The 20,255-nt window shown below is 34.6% G+C and overlaps 1 protein-coding gene across 2 annotated transcripts in view; it reads left to right on the top strand.

Annotated features, from left to right (window-relative positions):
* Nucleotides 1-20,255, top strand: part of LOC145687833 (uncharacterized) — a 56,996-nt gene that overhangs the window by 3,646 nt on the left and 33,095 nt on the right. The window contains exons 2-3 of one of the 2 annotated variants that reach the window (XM_081761287.1): nucleotides 12,730-12,776; nucleotides 13,179-13,256. In XM_081761287.1, the coding sequence (XP_081617413.1) occupies nucleotides 13,218-13,256 (39 nt within the window). In that variant the 5' untranslated portion in view covers nucleotides 12,730-12,776; nucleotides 13,179-13,217. Of the gene's footprint in view, nucleotides 1-12,729; nucleotides 12,777-13,178; nucleotides 13,269-20,255 lie in introns of both variants that reach the window. The other variant, XM_081761286.1, reaches the window with a different exon arrangement.

The raw sequence follows: 20,255 nt of genomic DNA, 5'->3' as shown, positions 1-20,255 counted from the left end.
GAAAATTTGATTAAGATCGGTCCTGTGGTTAAAGCGTGATGAAGTCACAAAGACAAGTCACTTTTATTTTTATTCTTTTTTTTACATATATCTCTCCCTTCCCTAGGTTACACAGTAAAAGTGAAATAACGAAAACATCCCAGGCTCGAACCTTATCTATGTTGAAAGTTTGATCAATGTAGGTCTAGTGGTTCAGGAGTTATTAACTTTTATTTACTTTTATAGATTTCTCCCCTCCCCTTCCCCTCTTCTAAGTTCTACCGTTAAAGTGATATGATAAAAACCACCTCCGATCCGAAACTCATCTATGTTGATTTTTTTTTAAAGATCGGTCGGGTAATTTAAGCGTGATGAAGTCACAAAGACAGTCACTTTTATTTTTTTTATTTTATTTATTTATTTATTTATTTTTTTACATATCTCCCCCTCCCCTTCGTTGCACTGTAAAAGTGAAATGAAGAAAACATCCCAAGCCCGAACCTTACCTATGTAGAAAGTTTGATTGAAATGAGTTCGGTGGTTGAAGTTTTATTTACTTTTATAGATTTCTCCCCTCTCCTTCCCCCCCCCTAACTTCTACCGTTAAAGTGATATGATGAAAACCACGTCAGGTCCGAACCTCATTTATATTGATTTTTGTTTGTTTTAAAGGTCAGTCAGGTGGTTTAAGTGTGATGAAGTCACAAAGACAGTCACTTTTATTTTTATTTTTTTCACATCTATCTCCCCCCTTCCCTTTCTTGCACTTTAAAAGTGAAATGAAGAAAACATCCCAAGCCCGAACCTTATTTGTGTTGAAAGTTTGATCGAGATCGGTCGGTGGTTCAAGAATTATTAAGTTTTATTTATTTTTATAGATTCTCCCCTCCCCTAAGATCTACTCTCAAAATGAAATGATAAAAGACTTCCCAGGTTTGACTTCATATATGTTGAAAATTTAATTGAGATCGATCGGGTGGTTCAAGAGATTGAGAGTCACAAACATAGTCACTTTCAGATTTATAATATAGAGAAAATAAGTACAGAAACTACAAGATGCACAGAACATCTATACAAGGTGCTATTATCTTCTATATGTATACAATGAGCAACAGCTTCTAAGTATTTCATTAAAGTATTGCATGAGAAATTCCATCTGCTCATTTCTCGGAGGATGTGTGTGTGTGTTCACCGTTCACCAGATGAAGATTCGAATTCATCACAAATTAGAACACTACATCCTTCGCTACTCTTTCAATATGAACGGGTTCAATTCCCGGTGGGAGCTCATGTGGTTCGGATTCCACGTTAATCAGTAGGTCCACGTCTCATATAGCCTCGCTGCTGAACGGGACGTTAAACCCAAAATCAACTCAACTCTTTCAATATGATTTTGACTCACGACGATAGTTTAACCGATAAATATATTCTTCGTAACATAGTAACCTTTTCCTTCGTTTCGATATACTGAAAGATACAGCCATTTTACACACTTAAACTCACTTGCACTTACATACTTTCGAGTGATCAGGAAGTTTTACTTATCAGACACAGTATGAAATTACTTGAGCAACATACAGATCTTTAAATGAGACATCTAGTTGGAAACTTGTTCCGTGATTGGCTCACAACAACCAATCATCTTACAGAAAACGAAGTTACTGTATACACAATTCTAAAATCCCTTTTCCCTCCTCTATCCTTGCAAATGCATACAAGTAATCTAATTACATGAATATAAACATTAATTCTTATGCCTTTTCAATAATTTATCCCACTGAGAAAAGCGAACTTGCCCACCTGGCTACTGACATTCGCTAATATGATAAAGAGGAAAGTATATATTTCTAGGAAAGATATTTTGTTTGAAAATTTAACCTTAGCACTAGATGTTGAAAGCATCTGTCTAGCATTAGCGACTATGTCATATATTGTTTAAATGTTTAAAATTTTTCCATGCATACTATATTTAGAAAAGTTGCTTTGATTATAATGTATTAAAAAATGGCTGAAATGTATTAGAATAATTAGTTTTTTTTTTTTTTTTTTTTTTTTTTTTTTTTTTTTTTTTTCAAAAAATACTGGAAATACTTATGCATTTACATTTATCATGTGTTCGGTATGCTACCTTATTGAGGTTTGGTCTTTGCAGTATGTGAATTTAGAATAATAGGTTTACAAAATGTAAACTATTAGCAAGGAAGCAAAAAACATTTATGAAAGTCAGTTTATTTGACTTTGCGTTTTTATGTTTATAAATGAAAGAAAAAAAGGTCGAAAAAGATATAAGATTAAATTCAGACACCATTATACAATATGTAGTGTTGCAATAAATTCGCAACTGTGCATCCAATTAGGCAAATGAGATTATCACAGTGGATGGTTAATTTATTTTATATATATATAAAAAAAAAATTAACGTAACTTATTAGCATTGTTCATTTTATATCACAAACATTCTTCATTTGCTGTAGGCAGGGAGTGGGTCTTGAGGGTCCGAATCCCCTCCCCGAAATCCCGACTTTTCTGTAAATTTTGTCTTATTCTAGGGATGTTATTACTAATTTTAATACAACTTGTTTTCATATTGAATTTGGACACTTTCTCTCTCCCCCCCCCTGGGGCCGCGGTGGCTCAGTGGTAGAGCGTTCACCTCTGGTGCATGGGGTCCCAGGTTCAAACCCTGCTCCCGCCAAGTGAACTTTGTGGTGGACAAACACCGTGTGCGTGGGTTTTCTCGGGGTTCTCCCGTTTCCTCCCACTTTCTTCATTCCACCATTTCATTCATTTCTCATAATCACCGTCTCCTTTAGCCTAACCGGCATAACCGTGGGACGTAAAACTCAAAGATTTCATTTCATTTCATTTCCCCCCCCCCCTTCGAAATGAACTCCTGCTCACGTCCCTGGGTGTAAATATTAAAGAAGTTTATTAGAAAAAAAAAAAGAAAAGAAAAGCTAATCCCATTTGGCAGGATATGATTTGGAGGGCCAGCTCCTCATTCCTCTCCCCGGCTATCTTTGTATATATCGCTATTGTAAGGTCCTTGTTGCTCCCATTTTTTCTAATGTCAACTTTACCAAATAAAATTATCTTCCTTTGGGTTCTGAAAGAGTTATTTCTCTCTCTTATATATATATATATATATATATATATATATATATATATATATATATATATATATATATATATAGATATATAGATATATATATAGATATATAGATATATAGATATATATATACACTTAAGTATAGTCGTACAGTTTTTACTTTTTTGCACACTTATGAACATTGGGCTCAGCTGTTTGATTGTTGAAAAGTTTTGTGAGTCGGTGTTTCTGCAAAAATGTTTTCATTACGCAATAAATGAAACATTATTATGAGAACTATCTTTTTAATTTGTCCTTTTTCTTTACACGTAAGTTGTGATTACACGCCGCCGTAAGTCGGCGAGGATTTTTTTTCACTCTTCAAGACTTTTCTGCTCCCTCTGATCTGAGTTCAGTGATTTCGAGGAATTGCAATTCAATTTCTGTAGACAGAATAAACGATTGTCATTGAGGTTAAAAGAAATAAAGTACATGTAAGGTGGATAGTGTTCAAGGTGATTCTGCTGTTTTTAAATACAACGAAAGAAAAGAAATCCTGTAAAGCGAAATGAAAAATAACAACGTTGAGAGAGTGACAGCAGATTCGAAGCAAACTGTGTATTTGCTCAAACAGGGCTACCAAAATATGAATAGTTTCGTAAGGTGAAATGGGAATTCCCGTTTTGCCTTACGATAACAAATCATTAAGTACCAATTCTTGATTGACGTTTCCTGTGATAAGAATCGTAAGGCAAAAAGGGAAAAGGCGAGCAGTGAAGACACGGTGCGCATTATATTCTGCTTTCGCCTATGCAGTGGAATTCCCCATTTGGTGAGTCATTCACAAAATGCAGTCATCCACAGAAAAAAAAAATAATAAAGTGAAATAAATAAAGACGTTGTTACGGGAAACGGGAAGATACAAAACATCTGGCGACATTGCAGTTGCAGAGATTAGTTTTATTAGAGCAATTCAAACTTACAAAGCTTCAGCTACAAGAACAACAACAAATCCTGGAGAAATTATAGTCAGATCCTAGTAACCAACGAGTTTACGCTGTCGTGTACGGGTCAGTTGTATATCTCTGCTCAATTAATAAAGTTCTCATAGCTTTTGGTTGAAAATAACGTGTTATTTCGTCCCTTCTCCTTACGCTACGTTGTCATAACGTTGCATCATCGTCATTAGCATCACCTTGAGCTGCCATTCTCGTCATGTGCGTATTCCGAGATTTCGTCCCCGTGGTCAGGATCCTTCAAGATATTTAGCTATGTTATTGAACGTAACACTGTAGCACGTGCTACTACAGCAGGAATTCTGCGTAACTGTGTGCATCTCTGAGTAATTACAAACTCATTTGCCATAGCTTCGGATGTGTTAGGCTCTCTGTACGAGGTCACAATGCTTCCTATGTCCCTTGTAATAAAGCGCTCATTTGGTTCTGATTGATCATAATGCATGTACTTAAGCGTTTGAAAACTCGATTGTCGTTCACCGAACCTGGTCTTTCAGCGTCAGCACATGTATTCCTTCTTGGTGTTGTACGTAGCTTATACTTTTGTACATTGAACTCCAGTGTCTTTTCCTACACTCATTTGAAAATTGGGATCAATCAACTTCCGTGAATGAAGCCATCACACACACTGTTTGTCTTTACACTACCCATACTTGGAATTTTGCTTGCAGCTTATCAGGCACGTAGCCAGGATTTCGTGAAGGGGGGTCCGTGACATGAAATACTGTGGTCACCACACTAGGGGCTCGACCATTCTGAACTATTTTACTGGAACACACATTGGTTATTTTAGCCAGGATTTCGTAACAGGAGGGGGGGGGGGGGAGGATGCGATGCGATGACGAAAAATTATAATAAAAATTTCCACGCTGTTACACAACGGAACTATGCTTTCGGATGCTTGAAATCTCCTTGGCTAGCAGCAGAAGGTCTAAGAATTCCGTAATTTTCAAGAAATTTCAAATTCCCTGACTCTTCCAGGATATCTCGCCACCATCTATTTCAAATAATACAAGTCTCCTCATAAGAAAGAGTAACCAAAAGCTTCCTGTATTTTATTATTATTATTATTATTATTATTATTATTATTATTATTATTTTTAACGCTGATATTCCTTTTTCTCATTTCATTTTGTTTCATGCATCCTTATTTTTTTTTTTTTCATTTCTGGTCTCGAAGGGGGGAGGTCTGGACCCTCCCATTGGCTATGTGCCTGAGCTTATTTAAAACACTAGCATGTACTCATTTATATTCACTTCGTTTTGTAGTTATCCTGTACATCAGCCGCAAATGTGACGCACTCAATTTGTTGGTGAATTCTGAGAGCTTTGGAGGCCTGTAATTCCGAAACAGGTTTGCAAAGCAGCTACACCTTTCTGCTTTTTAATATACTGGTGATAACCTATCCTATCCTATCCTAACTATGTATAAAACTACATGAACTAACTTAAAATAAAGAGGTACTTCCGCTTGACGTGGAAAGTAGAAATTTGGCATGATTGTAGCTTTCCGGGACTAACATACAGGAAAATTGCCAAAAGTGAATTTTTTTAATTTTTAGGGGGTCTAAAGGGCCGACGACGAAATTCCCCATGTTTTTTACCTATAATCTCCTATTTTAGGTACTTGGAATAAAAACCTAAAATTCGGCACGCTTATACTTTTTCGTTAGCGTTATCTAAGTAAATCAACAAAAATAAAGATTTCCAACTGTACAATGGTTTTATGCGGTACTGAAGAATCTTTCCCATGTTATTTATATGGGACATCTTCAACCATGAAGGAGTATGGCTTTTGTTTCCAGTGAAATCACAAAAGACTCGAAACTACTGCGTTACCAAGAAAATTAGATTATTAGGTGAGACTAATGTAAAAAAATCTAAGGTCTAGGTTAAGAGAAACTAACTGGAATAATCTTCTTGTAGAAAGTAGTGACATCACAGAAGCCTTTAAAAACTTCCTGGGTACATTAAAAGAATATTTAAATGAGTGCTGTCCAGAAAAGACAAAAAAAAGATTAATGTTTGTTTAAATAAATCTGCTAAGAGAACTCCAAAGTGGTATACGCGAGAGCTTGAAACACATAGGAATAGAGTAATTACTTTATATGGCATAACTAAGACGACGAGATCAACAAGAGATCAAGAAAAGTTTAAAGTTGCTAAAAGAATGTACAGAAAAGAAATCAAGGCTGCAAAGATTGCAGCAAATGAGAAATGGATTAATAATTCAAAAAATAAATGCTATGCAGCTTGGTCAATAATAAAAAAAGAAATTGGAAACAATGTTACAAAAGATAGAATATCTATACCTCCAAGGGAATTTAATAAATACTTTATACATATTATGAGTAACTTTGACATTAATGACCAGGGTTGGCTGGTTTAAACCAGCTGTTTTTTCCAAAAAACCCAACTGGCTTAAACCAAAAAACAAAAAAATGTTCGTAAAAGTGTGTTTGTAAAATCTTGATGAACACACATTTGTGGGTTATCACGTTTCACTCCCGTATATTATTCGTATTATATTCAGACCTAAATTCCCCATTCATTACTCAAAAAGATTATACTACAAAAGCAACTTTTTTTTACAAGTTTATAAATGTTTATTTTGTGATTTTTTTTAGTTGTTATTATTGTTATGTAATTGCAATCGAAGAAAAATTCTAATTATTGTTTCGTTTCAATGTTTACTATTGATAAAATACATCGAAAATGCCGTACTTTTTGTGTGGGTGGGGGGTCATACAGACCCCACGAGAGGCATTTAGTGAAATAAGTATCTTTGGTATCTATTTATGTATAAATGAGTCTGAGCCAAAGTGGACTAAATTAATTCATATCTTTATTCCCTTTTCTTATTGATATGCAGATTAAGTCGGTGTATTTCTTTAATTTGGACCAATAAAAGTCGTTGTTAACTAACTTGAACTAGATTAGTTCTTCTGTACTCCGTCGTACTTTGAAATTGTTCATATGTAATTAATTCTGTGTAATGGTTTCACTTGTGCAACTGTTTATCTTTTTGTCCTTCTGAAATGACTCTTGACAGTTATATTAAGAAGCATGTAAAGATCAGTACAACGTATTTTTTTTATCAGGATTCCTTCGTGAGTGAGTCGGCAGACGTATCGCATTTGTGGCCAATTAGTTCTGGTTCCGAGTTCAAATGGAGGACAATTTCTCTCGGATGTAACTCGAGAAGCGGCTTTTATTCCGCTTTAAGCTTATGTGACCCCTTCCAGCATAACCCGGTTGTTGCATAATAACATCAAGGCGAAACAAACTTATTTCTGTCCATATATGATATGAATATATAGAGCAAATCATTTAAACCATAAAAACCTGGTTTAAACCAAAAAAAACCTGGTTTTAACCAAAAAAAAACGTTTTTTTTTTGGTTTTTTTAATAAAAACCATGGTTTTCCAACCCTGTTAATGACGATTCCACGGAAAATACGGGTAACAAAATAGATTTGAGTAATATGCTACCATTACAATATAAAAATAAAATTAGGTCTCACTTTCAGTGGAACTTCGTAAATGTCAGAACTGTTTACTCAGTTGTCAATAAATTGAAAGTATCCAGTAGCGAAGACTGGTATGGACTTTCTAATAACTTATTAAAAAATATTATTGACGTAATAATAGAACCCTTGGTTTACCTACTAAATTGGATGCTCTTTGAGGGAATTTTTCCAGATTGCCTAAAATATACTACAGTGAAACCTGTCTATGTTGGCCACCATTGGTTCCATCGAAAAGTGGCCAACTTAGACAGGTGGCCAACTTACAGAAAACAAACGTGATTGGTGTATTTTTAGATTACGATTTCTAGTATTACTTGATTGTAAAATTTTAATAAGCAGTGGCACGACAGCTACTTATAAATACTGTATATAGAAAAAACGAAATGAAATCTTTAAGTTTTACATCCTACGTTATGCCGGTTAGGCTAAAGGAGACGGTGATGATGAGAAATGATGGAATGAAGAAAGTGGGAGGAAATGGGAGAACCCACGAGCACGGGTTTTGTCCACCACAAAGCCCACACGATGTGAGCTGGGATCGAATCAGGGACTCCAACCACCGGAGGTGAACGCTTTACCACTAAGCCACCGAACCCCCCTAATGTATATAGAGGAATCATAAAAATATACAGTACTAGAAAATATTACTATAGTATGTTTAATATATGTGCATACCTTTCTCTTGCTGAAAACTAGTCTGGTACATTGGATTATTCGGATTGAAAACACAATAACACAAACAACCACGAAATAGAAGCGTATGTACGCAGTTTATTGAAATTGATATTATAGCACACTGAGTTATTCAGATTGAAAACAAGAAAAGCTAAGTTATAAATTGAGAAATTCATATGCAATTTATATGACTTATTTTCAGTTGTTACTGAATGGTGGTTCATTCTAGACGTATTTGTTTTATTCTTTTTGGCAGATATGCACATTTTAATATTGTAGTTAACTCTTGTTAATGAGCTAGAAGTGTTTCCCTCGGAGCAAAAGGTGTTTTGAGAAAACCTTGAGGGAATTCATATCTCAAAAACTCCGCTATCTTTTGACAAGCCGACAGATGCCAATAGTTGACAATTGAGATGGTAATTTTTAACCTTGAGAATTTTCCTGCATTAAGCTCCCCACTGATGAGAGGAGCTGATATAGCTAATGGTTTTACCAAAACAGACAGGGTAAACAAACACGTAAACCATTTCCTGAATTCGTGTACGTACTTTTTCTTATTCACATCTTCTCTCACTACCCCTTTATCAGGGTAGTCTTCTGGCCATTGACCTCCAAGAGCAAATCGCGTGAGTCCTTGCTTCTTTTCTCCAGTCACAAATACAGAACATCTGCCTCTCATATGGGAATACGAAAGAGTGAAGAAAAATAACAAAACGGTATTTTGCGTGGCCAAAATACGCAGGTAAATTTATCATTATCATCATAGGATAAACATTGCACAGTGTGGCCAACTTCCAAGATAGACAGGTGGCCAACTTATAAAGTAGTAAGTAACGAATGTCTTATGGGAAAATGCAGGTTCAAGACGAACTAGGCCAAGATAAGCAGGTGGCCAACTTAGAGAGGTGGCCAAGTTGACAGGTTTCACTGTATAACTGTACCAGTACGTAAAAAGGATGATAGAAATGAGGTTAAAAACTATCGTCCAATCTCTTTAGTACCGATAGTTTCGAAAGTCTTTGAACAATGCATCAAAGATCAACTATCAACCTTCTTTGAAGAGAATGAGCTTTTTCATTCCTCACAATTTGGATTTAGAAAAGGTCGTTCCACAGTTAAAGCTGTTGAAAATATAGTATCACAAATATTAGACTGTTTTGAAAATAATATGAATGTTTGTGCAACACTATTAGATTTAACTAAAGCTTTCGATACAGTGTCACATGATATACTCCTTTCAAAATTGCATTATTATGGGGTTAGAGAAAAAGAACTATCTCTGATTAAATCTTATCTCAGTAACAGAAAACAGGCTGTTCGCGTTGGTAATTCAATTTCAGAATTTTTGCACGTAACAACTGGTGTACCACAGGGAAGTGTCTTGGGGCCATTTCTTTTTCTAGTTTACGTTAATGATTTTCCAAGTTTTCTTCCTTTTAACAGTGTTTTGTATGCTGATGATACAACTGTCTTAACCATGGATAAAAATTTAAAAAATATTCAAACTGAAAACACTCAAATGTTAGAAGCGTGTTCAGTATGGCTAAATTGTAATAGGCTGCTATTAAATGAATCAAAGACGGATGTTTTGTATTTTCATCTTAATAACAACATACATGATTTGAATGAGTGTCATTCTGTAAAATTGTTAGAAATCCACTTGGATCCAAAGTTAAACTGGAACATATATACTGAAAATCTATGTAGAAGACTATCTAGAGTTATATATTTATTACGTAAACTAAAAACTGTTGTTAGTGAAAAAATACTTCTGTCAGCTTATTATGCTTTCTTTCATTCTCTATTGCTCTACGGTATATTATTATGGGGTAATTCAACTGGTGCTCAAACCGTTTTTAAATGGCAAAAAAAGACAATAAGAGTGTTAAAGGGACTACGTGATAATGACTCTTGCAGACCTTTCTTTAAAGAGATGCAAATCATGACAGTGCCTTCAATGTATATCTATAGCTGTCTCATGCATATTAAAGAAAACTTGGAAAATATCAGTACCCGAAATAAAATTCATTGCTATAACACAAGATACGGAGACGACCTGGATACACCATATTTCAGGTTAAGTAAAACACAAAAGAGTTATAAATACACTGCGATGAAGATGTATAATCTTCTACCTACAGAAATTCGTGGTATGTGTAATAGAAACTTCGAGAAACACTGTAAATCTTGGCTCATTGAAACAGCTGTGTATAGCGTTTTAGAATTTGAGAAAGAATTAAAAAATAAAAAGTGACTAGTTACGTACCTATATATTCAATGTATATATTTTGTATACTCACTTGACGTTGTCTATTGCAACAAATGTTGTTTAACGACAATAAAAATATTCTATTCTAACACTCCAAAATGTTTAGGCACTTCCGGCAGGATTAGAATGATGAAATTTCACACGATTGTAGCCTTCCGAGACTAACCCACAGGAAAATTGTCAAGAGTTAATATTTTTACTTTTTAAGGGGGTTTAAAGTAGGGATGAAGAAATTCCCATGGTAATTACATTAGCGTTTTCTTTGGATATAAAATCTTATCTTTTAGATAGTTGAAATACGAAAAGAAATTTGAAATTCGGTAGAATTGTGAGTTTAAGAAGTGCGAGGCCTTAGGCCGAGTAAACGCGGGGGTCATTGGTCGAAGTCCCCAGCTAAGCCAAATTCAGGAAATTTGAGAGCAAATACGCAAAATTTACTTTTTATGCAAAGGTTGATACATAAGAAACGCGAGGCCGTAGGCCGAGCAAACGCGGGGAACTGAGGGCGGAACCTCCAGCTAGCCGAAAGCTAATCGATCAGAATATAAAATACCACTGCAATCTGTAAGAGCCGATCCGAAACTGTGTGTTGGTGTGACATGAAATGATATGGTGATATTTTCCGGATGCCTTTACTTATCCAAGTTACCGTAGGTACACATTTCAGGAAGACTTGCTTTTTGTTTGTTTTTTTTAATTTAGCGTTCCATTCAGCAGCAAGACTATATGAGACTTGAACCTACAGTTTAACGTGGAATCCGAAGCACATGAGCGTCTGCCAGGAATCGAACTCGTGGTCTCCTATGCTAAAGGTACGTACAAAGGATCCTTCACAAAGGCTGGGTGAAACTTAGAGTCGCGTTGGGACAAGGGAAGGATGAGAAAGATTTCGCGTACTCACTGGAAATCCAACTCAAACCGCTTTACCGACTGCGCTACCGCGGCTCTTCACTTAGCATGACGCTATTTAATAAAAAGGAAAAATAATATCTATCTATATTTGAATTTAAGACTCAGTAACTGTAACGTGAAGTATTTGACAAAATATTTCTATTGTTTTGAAATAGATATCTTGCTAGTATCTTTTGTGAGTGCATGGATACAAAGAGAATTCTCAAAAATTATTTGACAAGCCTAAAGTAATCAAATGTTATATGTATTCTATTTTATTATTTCCCTTTTCAAATATAATAATCTCTCACTTAGTATAATCGTTCAAACAGTAGCGTACGCAGGAATTTATTTCGGGGAGGGTCCAAACTCAATATGAGGGTATTTTATATTAAAATCCCTAAAATTAGGCTAAATTTCCATATAAGTCGAAATTTCTGGGGGGGAAGGGTCCGGACCCCCAGGACCCACCCCCTGCGTACGTCCCTGCATTCAAACACTATTTCAAGCAAAACAAGAGTATATACGTCTTCAGGATTTAACTGGAACCAAGCTATGGACTGATGGCCTACGAACTGCTTATTCTTCAACTGTCAGTAGAGATTTAAAAGCCCCGCCGTTAGAGGATGATAGTTACGATTTATAATAATAATACGTTTCCATTATGCGCCCGCTCCACTCGAACTACTAGATCGAGTGTCACAAGTATTGAAGTGGAAACATTACCATGACGATATGCTTTTCTTCATTTGATAAGTTGCCTGAGCAAATTCACTTAGCAACTGTTATCGACCGAATGCAATTCTAGGAGCACATGTTCTGTTCCGTAGTGTTGTCTCTCTTACACTTACAATACGAAGAAGAGATAACCTTGCACCCATATGAAAGTTTCCAGCAATAATCTGAAATTTGGCCGAAAGTGACTAATGGCGTTTCTTTAAAAAATAAATAAAGTAAAATAAAATAAAATACTTTGTTATAAAGTTGGATCTCCATAAGTTAAGGAATTGTACTTTCAGGATCAATTGAAATTTCTTATACTTGAAATTAATTTCCTTATAAATTGCGTATATCTTCTTCTATATTTAGCATTTTTTTTTCTTTCTTTGATTTGGTTATTAGTATTTGACTAAAGCTAGTTTGAATTGCATGGAGCATATTATTATTTTAATTATATTTTAAATGCTGAAGGTTAGCTAAATCTTTGATTTTTAATTTCAATGTTCCAATTACTGACATCAAATTCCCTTTGACCAACATGTCTTTATTTTCTATTTTCAGACAGCAACGATGATGGCACAGTGCCCACTTACTTGTAGCGTTCAGGGGTAAGTCGTAGAAAATGGTATTCAACCTTTTATAAGTTTTTTATTATTCTGCTTCCATATTCGTGTAGGTTTGAAGAAATAATAAGTATTTAGGAAGTGAGCATCCATTAATGTATTTCAAGACTGATGCTATACTAGTTGTATGATGTTGCATGCCAAACGACTTTTGTACACCATTCTCTTACTCGCAATTACAACTTTCAGAAGAATTCTCCGCAAAGTACATGCGAACAACAGAATGTAAAATATCTTCTGTGTAATTAAAATTACCGGTAAATGTGTAATATTTTTTTTACGGACGTGAAAGCTCTTCTAATTTATTATTCTTAAAGATGTAAAGTTTGTTTGTAAGTAAAGAAACAATGTTTTACTTATGTTTTTTTCATTAATTTTATTTTTCAGTGTAATACCCGCAGTTACTTGAGAGCATTTCAACCCGGCATGCATGCTGAGAGTACATACTCACAACGTCGTAACCTGGTAAGCACTCACGTATGTAACTGCCACTATTTTTCGAAATTAATCAAGGAACAGTATCGTATTTTTAAGTCAAGAAACTATCTTACTTTTTTGGAAACCATTAATGTCCCTTTGATCGTAAATTTTTGACAGGCACGATCATTTAAGTCTTGCCCGTGAATATTGTGCAATTGCCACATGGGCTGACGAGGCAAAACTTTGTGATGTAAGTTCAGGCCCAAAGCAACGGAGATATCCTATGAGTTTCTATTTTGATTGAAGGCTAAATGTAAAATGTTTCAAATTATACTATGTTATTAATACATCAGTTCATACACCAGTGTAATTTTATATGTAAGTTCAAATAAGACATGAGTTCAAATATATTTTAGCGTGTGAAATTTAGATATAATGAATTTTTATACGTTCTCTTGCGCGCACCTGCGCACAAGTGTTTGTAAACTGGCTCTCGTAGATATCAAAGCATTTGTCTACACCGCAGCCTTTCCCAATCTTTTCCACACTGCGGCTCCCTTTAGAGTCTACAGTACATGTGAATGACCCCTTGCAATCTATACGGTTAGTATTTATATTTCTTTACCATCTTAGTGTATATATAGGTGTATGTGTGTTTTGCAGTGGTATAATTAGAGATGCAAAAAAGCCGGCTTTTTTGAATCGATGGTTTTCTTTCACATAAAAAGCCGGCTTTTTTGGGGAAAAAACGAGAATTTTGGAAATTTTGGCTTTTTTCAACTTCATGATTTTTCTATCTAAATAGCTTTCTTATAGTATATTCTATAGTTAGATAAGAATTCCATGACCTGAATGTGATATTTCGCTCTGAAATTCACCATCAAGATGGATGGAGCACATGTTTTACGAATTAAAGCTAACATGAAGAATGTAGTATTTGAGGGTAATTTTAGAGGCTATTTAACTTTATTTTAACTTTTGAGTTATCGACATCTTTTTTCTTCTCTAGTTTGTCATCCGTGTTTCATTTCTAAGAGCTTTTAGTACTCTAGCTTCTAGCGCAAAAGTTAAACTTGCCCGTTTTTCTATTTATCCTTCAAAGCATACGTTTTTCAATATATACGTCAAACCGTACTTCCACATTTCTGTTATACTGTAGCTGTGAAGTGATTTAGCAATAATTTTCCGGACACAACCTTCAATACGAATTTATACAAATAATCAGTAGCGGATTTAGAAAAATACTTTAGGAGGGTTTTTTTCTGATTGTTTCGTTTCCTAAAAAGTCCTAATTTTATTTGGGAAGTGCTTGAAGTTTATGAGTTCAGGCATAACTAATATTTCGTTTCGTTTATATGTTTAGCAATAATCTTCCGGATATAACTTTAAAAATCATTTTATACTGAGAATCAGTGGCGGATTTAGAAAAGTATTTTGGGAAGGGTTTCTTACTAATGTTTAGTTTTTTTAAACATTCGTAATTTTTATTTGACGGGAGCTTAAAGTTTATGAGTAAAGGCATAAATAATAGATATTTCGTTTGTTGCAGACATTCCGTAACTTTGGGGAACGGGCTTCAGTCCGAAAGACCGCCCTCCTAACCTTCGCAAAACCGTCACTGCTGGTAATTAGTAATAATATCGATTTAAAAACAATAAAAAAGGAAGTCGCCGAACTCACAGTACACGCACTATTTCTACATTCACAGATGGTATGAAGAAAAGCTTTGTCAGAATGGTCGAATGCTGGTTGAATCCCGGACTTCCCGATAGAAGCTCAAAAGCTAATCACTCAGTCATGTTTGTTGTGCAGTTGTATTTAGCTTAACTTAAATATATTCCGTAGTCTTTTTTGTTTTGGGGGTGGGGGGAGTTCCGTAATGATATGTTGAATCCCTCTTGTTAAAAATTCAGAAAACTTGAGGATTGGGTAAACTGTGATGGTGGTTCTATAAAACTTAACTGTAGAATTTCAAGAATATACAGAACCAAAAGCTCTAGATGTGCAGCCTTTAAATGTATCATATAAATCTAAGTATTTCTCTTATGTTTTATTTTAATTTTATTTTGTTTCAAAAAGAGGGTATGGAATATTTTGAAGTAAAAATACTAAACACTATTTTGCCAGTTATTTGTGTATTCTTTAGAAAGAAGTGTTTACTTTTAGGGTTGGCTGGTTTACACCAACTTTTTTTTTAATAACTGGTATAAACCACAAAAATAAAAAGAATGAAAAATGCGAATCGTGTGAACTTCATGGTGACGTTTCCAGATATGAAACCACCTGCATTAGTTTTATTTCCCTTTCACCTTTTAATCAAGGTGTCCCATGTTCAATTCTCGGTCGAACCACAACCTTCTTTCATGCGTAACCCAAGTAGCGGTTCGGATGTCAGATTAAGCGAAAGTCTTTTCCTTGATAACCTCGGTATTTCGTAAGGATGTTAAGCCTAAATATACGAAACAAACCAAATTGTATATTTCTGCATGCCTAAATGCGTGTTGTTTTATAAAGAAGCCAATATTGCTTAAATATATTGATAGAAATTGGCAAAATTTATCGATTGCCTACGTAGCTTCCAACATTAGCTTGGATTGGACTTTCAATGATATCTACGTACCGGTACTAAATTTGTAATTTAATACCTCAGTTTTAGCGTACTGATTATGGTACGTTGACCTTTAAATTTTACATGCAAAGCAATAACATGATTTTCCTGTTATTGTCTTACATTTCAAGTAATGACGGGATTTTCCCAATGGCTAGGGCGGGAGATTCTCAACTTAAGAAATTTACTGACCGCACTTCTTTAAGCTTATGGGAGTTCTTCCGGCATAACCCCGCTGTTGCAGAATAACATCAAGGCGAAACAAACTTATTTCTGTGAATATGTAATATAAATACATAAAGCAAAAAATCTAAGTCAAAAAAGCCTGGTTTAAACATCCCCCCAAAAACGGGTTTTTGGCATTTTCAAAAACAACCACGGTTCTTGCCAACTCTGCTTACTTTTGTATATAGGAGGTTAAAAAATTCTTATTATATACATTGGTTAATCCTGTGGAATTCATAATTTTCCTGTGAAATTCATAAATATGTTGAATAAAAATTGTTTGAAATATTTTTTTTTCGAAATTCATAGTTTATTTTCGATGTTTTATATTATTATCAGCATCAACCAGCAATTAAATGATTTTTTTTGTTATAGAGAAGCGATACAAAGTCTGTTTTATCAATTTAAAGCAGTATTTTGAAAAAAGCCCAAAATTTCCCAAGCAAAAAAGCAAAGCAGAAAAAACCGAGTTTTTTTCCAAAAAAGCCGGTTTTTTTCCGAGCCCTTGCATCTCTAGGTATAATCATGTTAGAATAGTATGATACCTTCAAACCTGGGGCCGGATACCTGGACTAAAATGTTGCAAATATATAAATAAATTCAGTACGTAAACAAAACTAAACCATCAGGTATAGAAAAAAATATTTTTCTGGAAAGAAAAATAAAATGGATTAACTTCAACAAGTTAACATGATAATAAGTGTATGACTTAGCGAGGTGTACAACTTCAGTCAATGCGATGGTTGGTGTTGTCTTTCAGTCATTAACTTGGAAAGGTCAGGATCAAAGGAAGAAACTTTTAAGCGAAGGTCCACCTGAGAATCAAGTCTATTCCTGTACTTTTCTTTAGATAAGAAAGAGCAGAAAACGTTGATTTGCAAAGGTATGTCGTGGCAAACGGCATTAAGCATCGTAGCGCTCTTTTGGAGATTTCAGGACACTGATCGCGCATGCAACCAGAAACCAGTCAGTATAGAGGATGAAAACTTCATTTTCAAAACGGAGTCACACGAAAGTTCTAACAACTGATCATCTTCGTTGTTGGCAACCTATTTTCCGTCTCGGGGCCGCGGTGGCTCAGAGGTAGAGCGTTCACCTCTAGTGCTTGGGGTCCCGGGTTCGATCCCAGCCCCCGCCATGTGAACTTTGTAGTGGACAAACACCGTGTGCGTGGGTTTCCTCGGGGTTCTCCCGTTTCCTCCCACTTTCTTCATTCCACCATTTCATTCATTAATCATCATCACCGTCTCCTTTAGCCTAACCGGCATAACCGTGGGACGTAAAACTCAAATATTTCATTTCATTTTCCGTCTCTAGGAAAGGATTTTTTACCCACTCCAGTTTTCCTTGTTTAATGGAAAATACTCTCTGAATTTTAAGGCCATGGTTTCTAAACGTTGTTTCATGTTTATAACACTTCTTCCATTGTTAACAAGAAATCGCTAAGGAAGAGAAAAAATCGTATTCTTTTTTGTCTAGGCTGCGGGACCGAACGTTTAGTTTCTTGATTGTCGGTTCAATCTTGTCTTGAACCATAAATATGGTAACACTTTTTCTTTGAAGGCTTGTATTTAGGAAGTTTAAGTAGCTGAAAATATCTGTCATGTATGCTAGAATTGAGAGCCACGTGAAATCGTCCCGTCGGCAACTCAATTCAAATTTGGAGTCTAAAAGAAACATCATCACTTCATCGCGGAGGTCGAAAAGATGGGTCAAGACTCTTCCACGAGATAACCATCGAATTTCGGAATGTAGCAAGAGGTGTTGTTGGTCACTTTCCAGTTTAATGCACAGTGCATTGAATAATTTAGAGTTACGAGTACGAGACTTGCTTTAATTCACAGTTTTCACTGCATCGCCCAGAACACTTTTCATTTTTGTACTGCATATCATGTGAGGCTAAAGCTTTTCTGTGTATACTACAGTGGATCCATTTCGCTAACGGAGCAACCGATTGAATACGTACTATCAGTCCTTTTATGTTTACCAGTCAATGCTTCGAGCACCAATGCCAACAGAACATGTCCATTCTATGTGACTCTTTACCATAAAAGAATTAAGAATTTCGAACATAGCTTCTGCTTTTGTGTGAAGTGGAAACTGTTTACAGAACAAAAGGTCTTCGTGTTTGGTACTGTCGTGTTCATGTCTGACGAAGACTAATAAATTTAATTTATCAGGCACGTCCGTACTTTCTTCCAGTTGCAAAGTGAAGTATTCACTGGCCATCACCTTGCTATTAACATGTCATGTACACTCATGTCCAAAATTATTGTCGCATGTCTATAAATATGTTGTTGTAGGAATATAGTTTGCTAACGAATTCGCCTGGTATTTCTTATAATGTTAGTATGTGTATAATCGGCAAAGACATGTATGTGGCAAAAGTCATGTCAAAAGAGCAGTAAATAAGAACAATAAAACGAAATTAAAACTTTCTTGTCCATTTAGCAACATTTTGTTTTACTCATTCTAATTTTCGTATTTATAATTATTTTCCTATGGAATTTACCACAAATATACATTTCCCGATTATATACAGTACATAGTATCAGTATTGAAAGTACCCTACAAAATCACTATCAATTTATGTTCTTACAAGAAACCAGTTATAGATATGCGACAATCATTTTGGACATGAGTGTACAATTCCAGCCATTTCTTCGATTCTTCTTTTGATGGTATTGTTAGATAATGAAATTGAAGATAACTTGTTTGATATATTTTTTTTTTTCAACCATTAGGCGTGTCTTCAGTTTGGTAGCTGGAAGAAACAAACTCTTCACCAATTCTGTGAGATAGTCCTTTATAACGACTCACCAAGGGTAGTCGTCAACCTGGTTCGATCGTTGATATATGAATCTCGAGTGGTAGCAATTGTTTGCATGTAAAAATATCTTTAATAATTACATATACTATTCTCACCTTTTCTATCAGAATTATAAAGTCGATGAACGGTACTAAATGGTTTATTAGTTGATACACTTTATAATATATTTTCGTTCAAACTGTCATGCACACAGACATGATGATTAGGTATCCATAAACAACTACATAGCAACTAACTACATAACACTATCCCATAATATATCTTTTTTACATATATTAAAAACATTCTTCTTTTGTTATTATTAAATTAACATTCTATTAAGTATAGTGCACATGTATGAGCATTTTCTGCCCAAGGTACAGGTAATTATTAACCTATCCAAAGTATTTCGTTATATAAAATGTCGCCCGACAATTGGACTGAATATAAAAGTCATAAGCGATCTTTTCTTTTATCTTCAAGAACCACTGGTCCGATTACAATAATGGTCTTACATTACATATGTTCATCACATTTTGATCGCCCCTCGTATGTATCTTCATTACATATCATAGATATAGATACATTTATAACAAATCTTTCACTTCATTAATACTTATCTTTTATTACATTAATTATATATATTTCATTATCATTCATTACATTATTATTATATTTTATTATTAAAACGTCGTCGCCTATTTATTTAATCTTTGAAGGGTTCGAAGTCAAAATCGTAAGAAGCAATTACAGTTAAAACATGAGTTACCATTATCTAGGGCGCATTATATAATAATTATATTAGGTGTTATTTTAAAATAAACATTGGATCAATAAGGCATCAAAATATAGAAGAATTTCATTCAAGATAGTCGTTGAATAATTAACTTAATAGAATGAATCTTATACTTAACATAATCTTTGGCAGTTAAGTTTTCAACACAAGTCAATCTAATATAAATAATCTTTGTTTTTAATCAATTATGAATCGAATTACGATTCTTCACATTAACAAGAAAAAAATAAAAATCATTTGAAAATTAACTTTCCAGTCTATCTAAAACTATATTTAAGCACTTCAAGTATTCATAAGAGTCGTTTTCATTATCAACATTAACTCATAAAATTGAAAATAAAAGTTCACAAGAATCTATAACTGATATGGGTTTAACCTAATTTCATTAACGGTAATCAGCTTACATTCGTACTTGCATATGATTCTAATAAAGTACATTGTACTGCACAATCATGATTAGGTTCAACAATATGTTGTACATGTATTTCATCGTGATTCTGATTTTGATACGAAGTGCCATCTCTTGACCTCCAATTACGTCTATCCATGTAGTTTGTTGTATTCCTGTAATTTCGCCATACATTCCGTCTATTTTTAAACCTGTTT

Source organism: Thermobia domestica, chromosome 6 (genome assembly GCF_964235325.1).
Source record: "Thermobia domestica chromosome 6, izTheDome1.hap1.1, whole genome shotgun sequence".
In the NCBI taxonomy this organism is placed as follows: domain Eukaryota; kingdom Metazoa; phylum Arthropoda; class Insecta; order Zygentoma; family Lepismatidae; genus Thermobia; species Thermobia domestica.
Note: the sequence above shows the minus strand (reverse complement) of the source record. Positions and strands in the feature narration are given on the sequence as shown.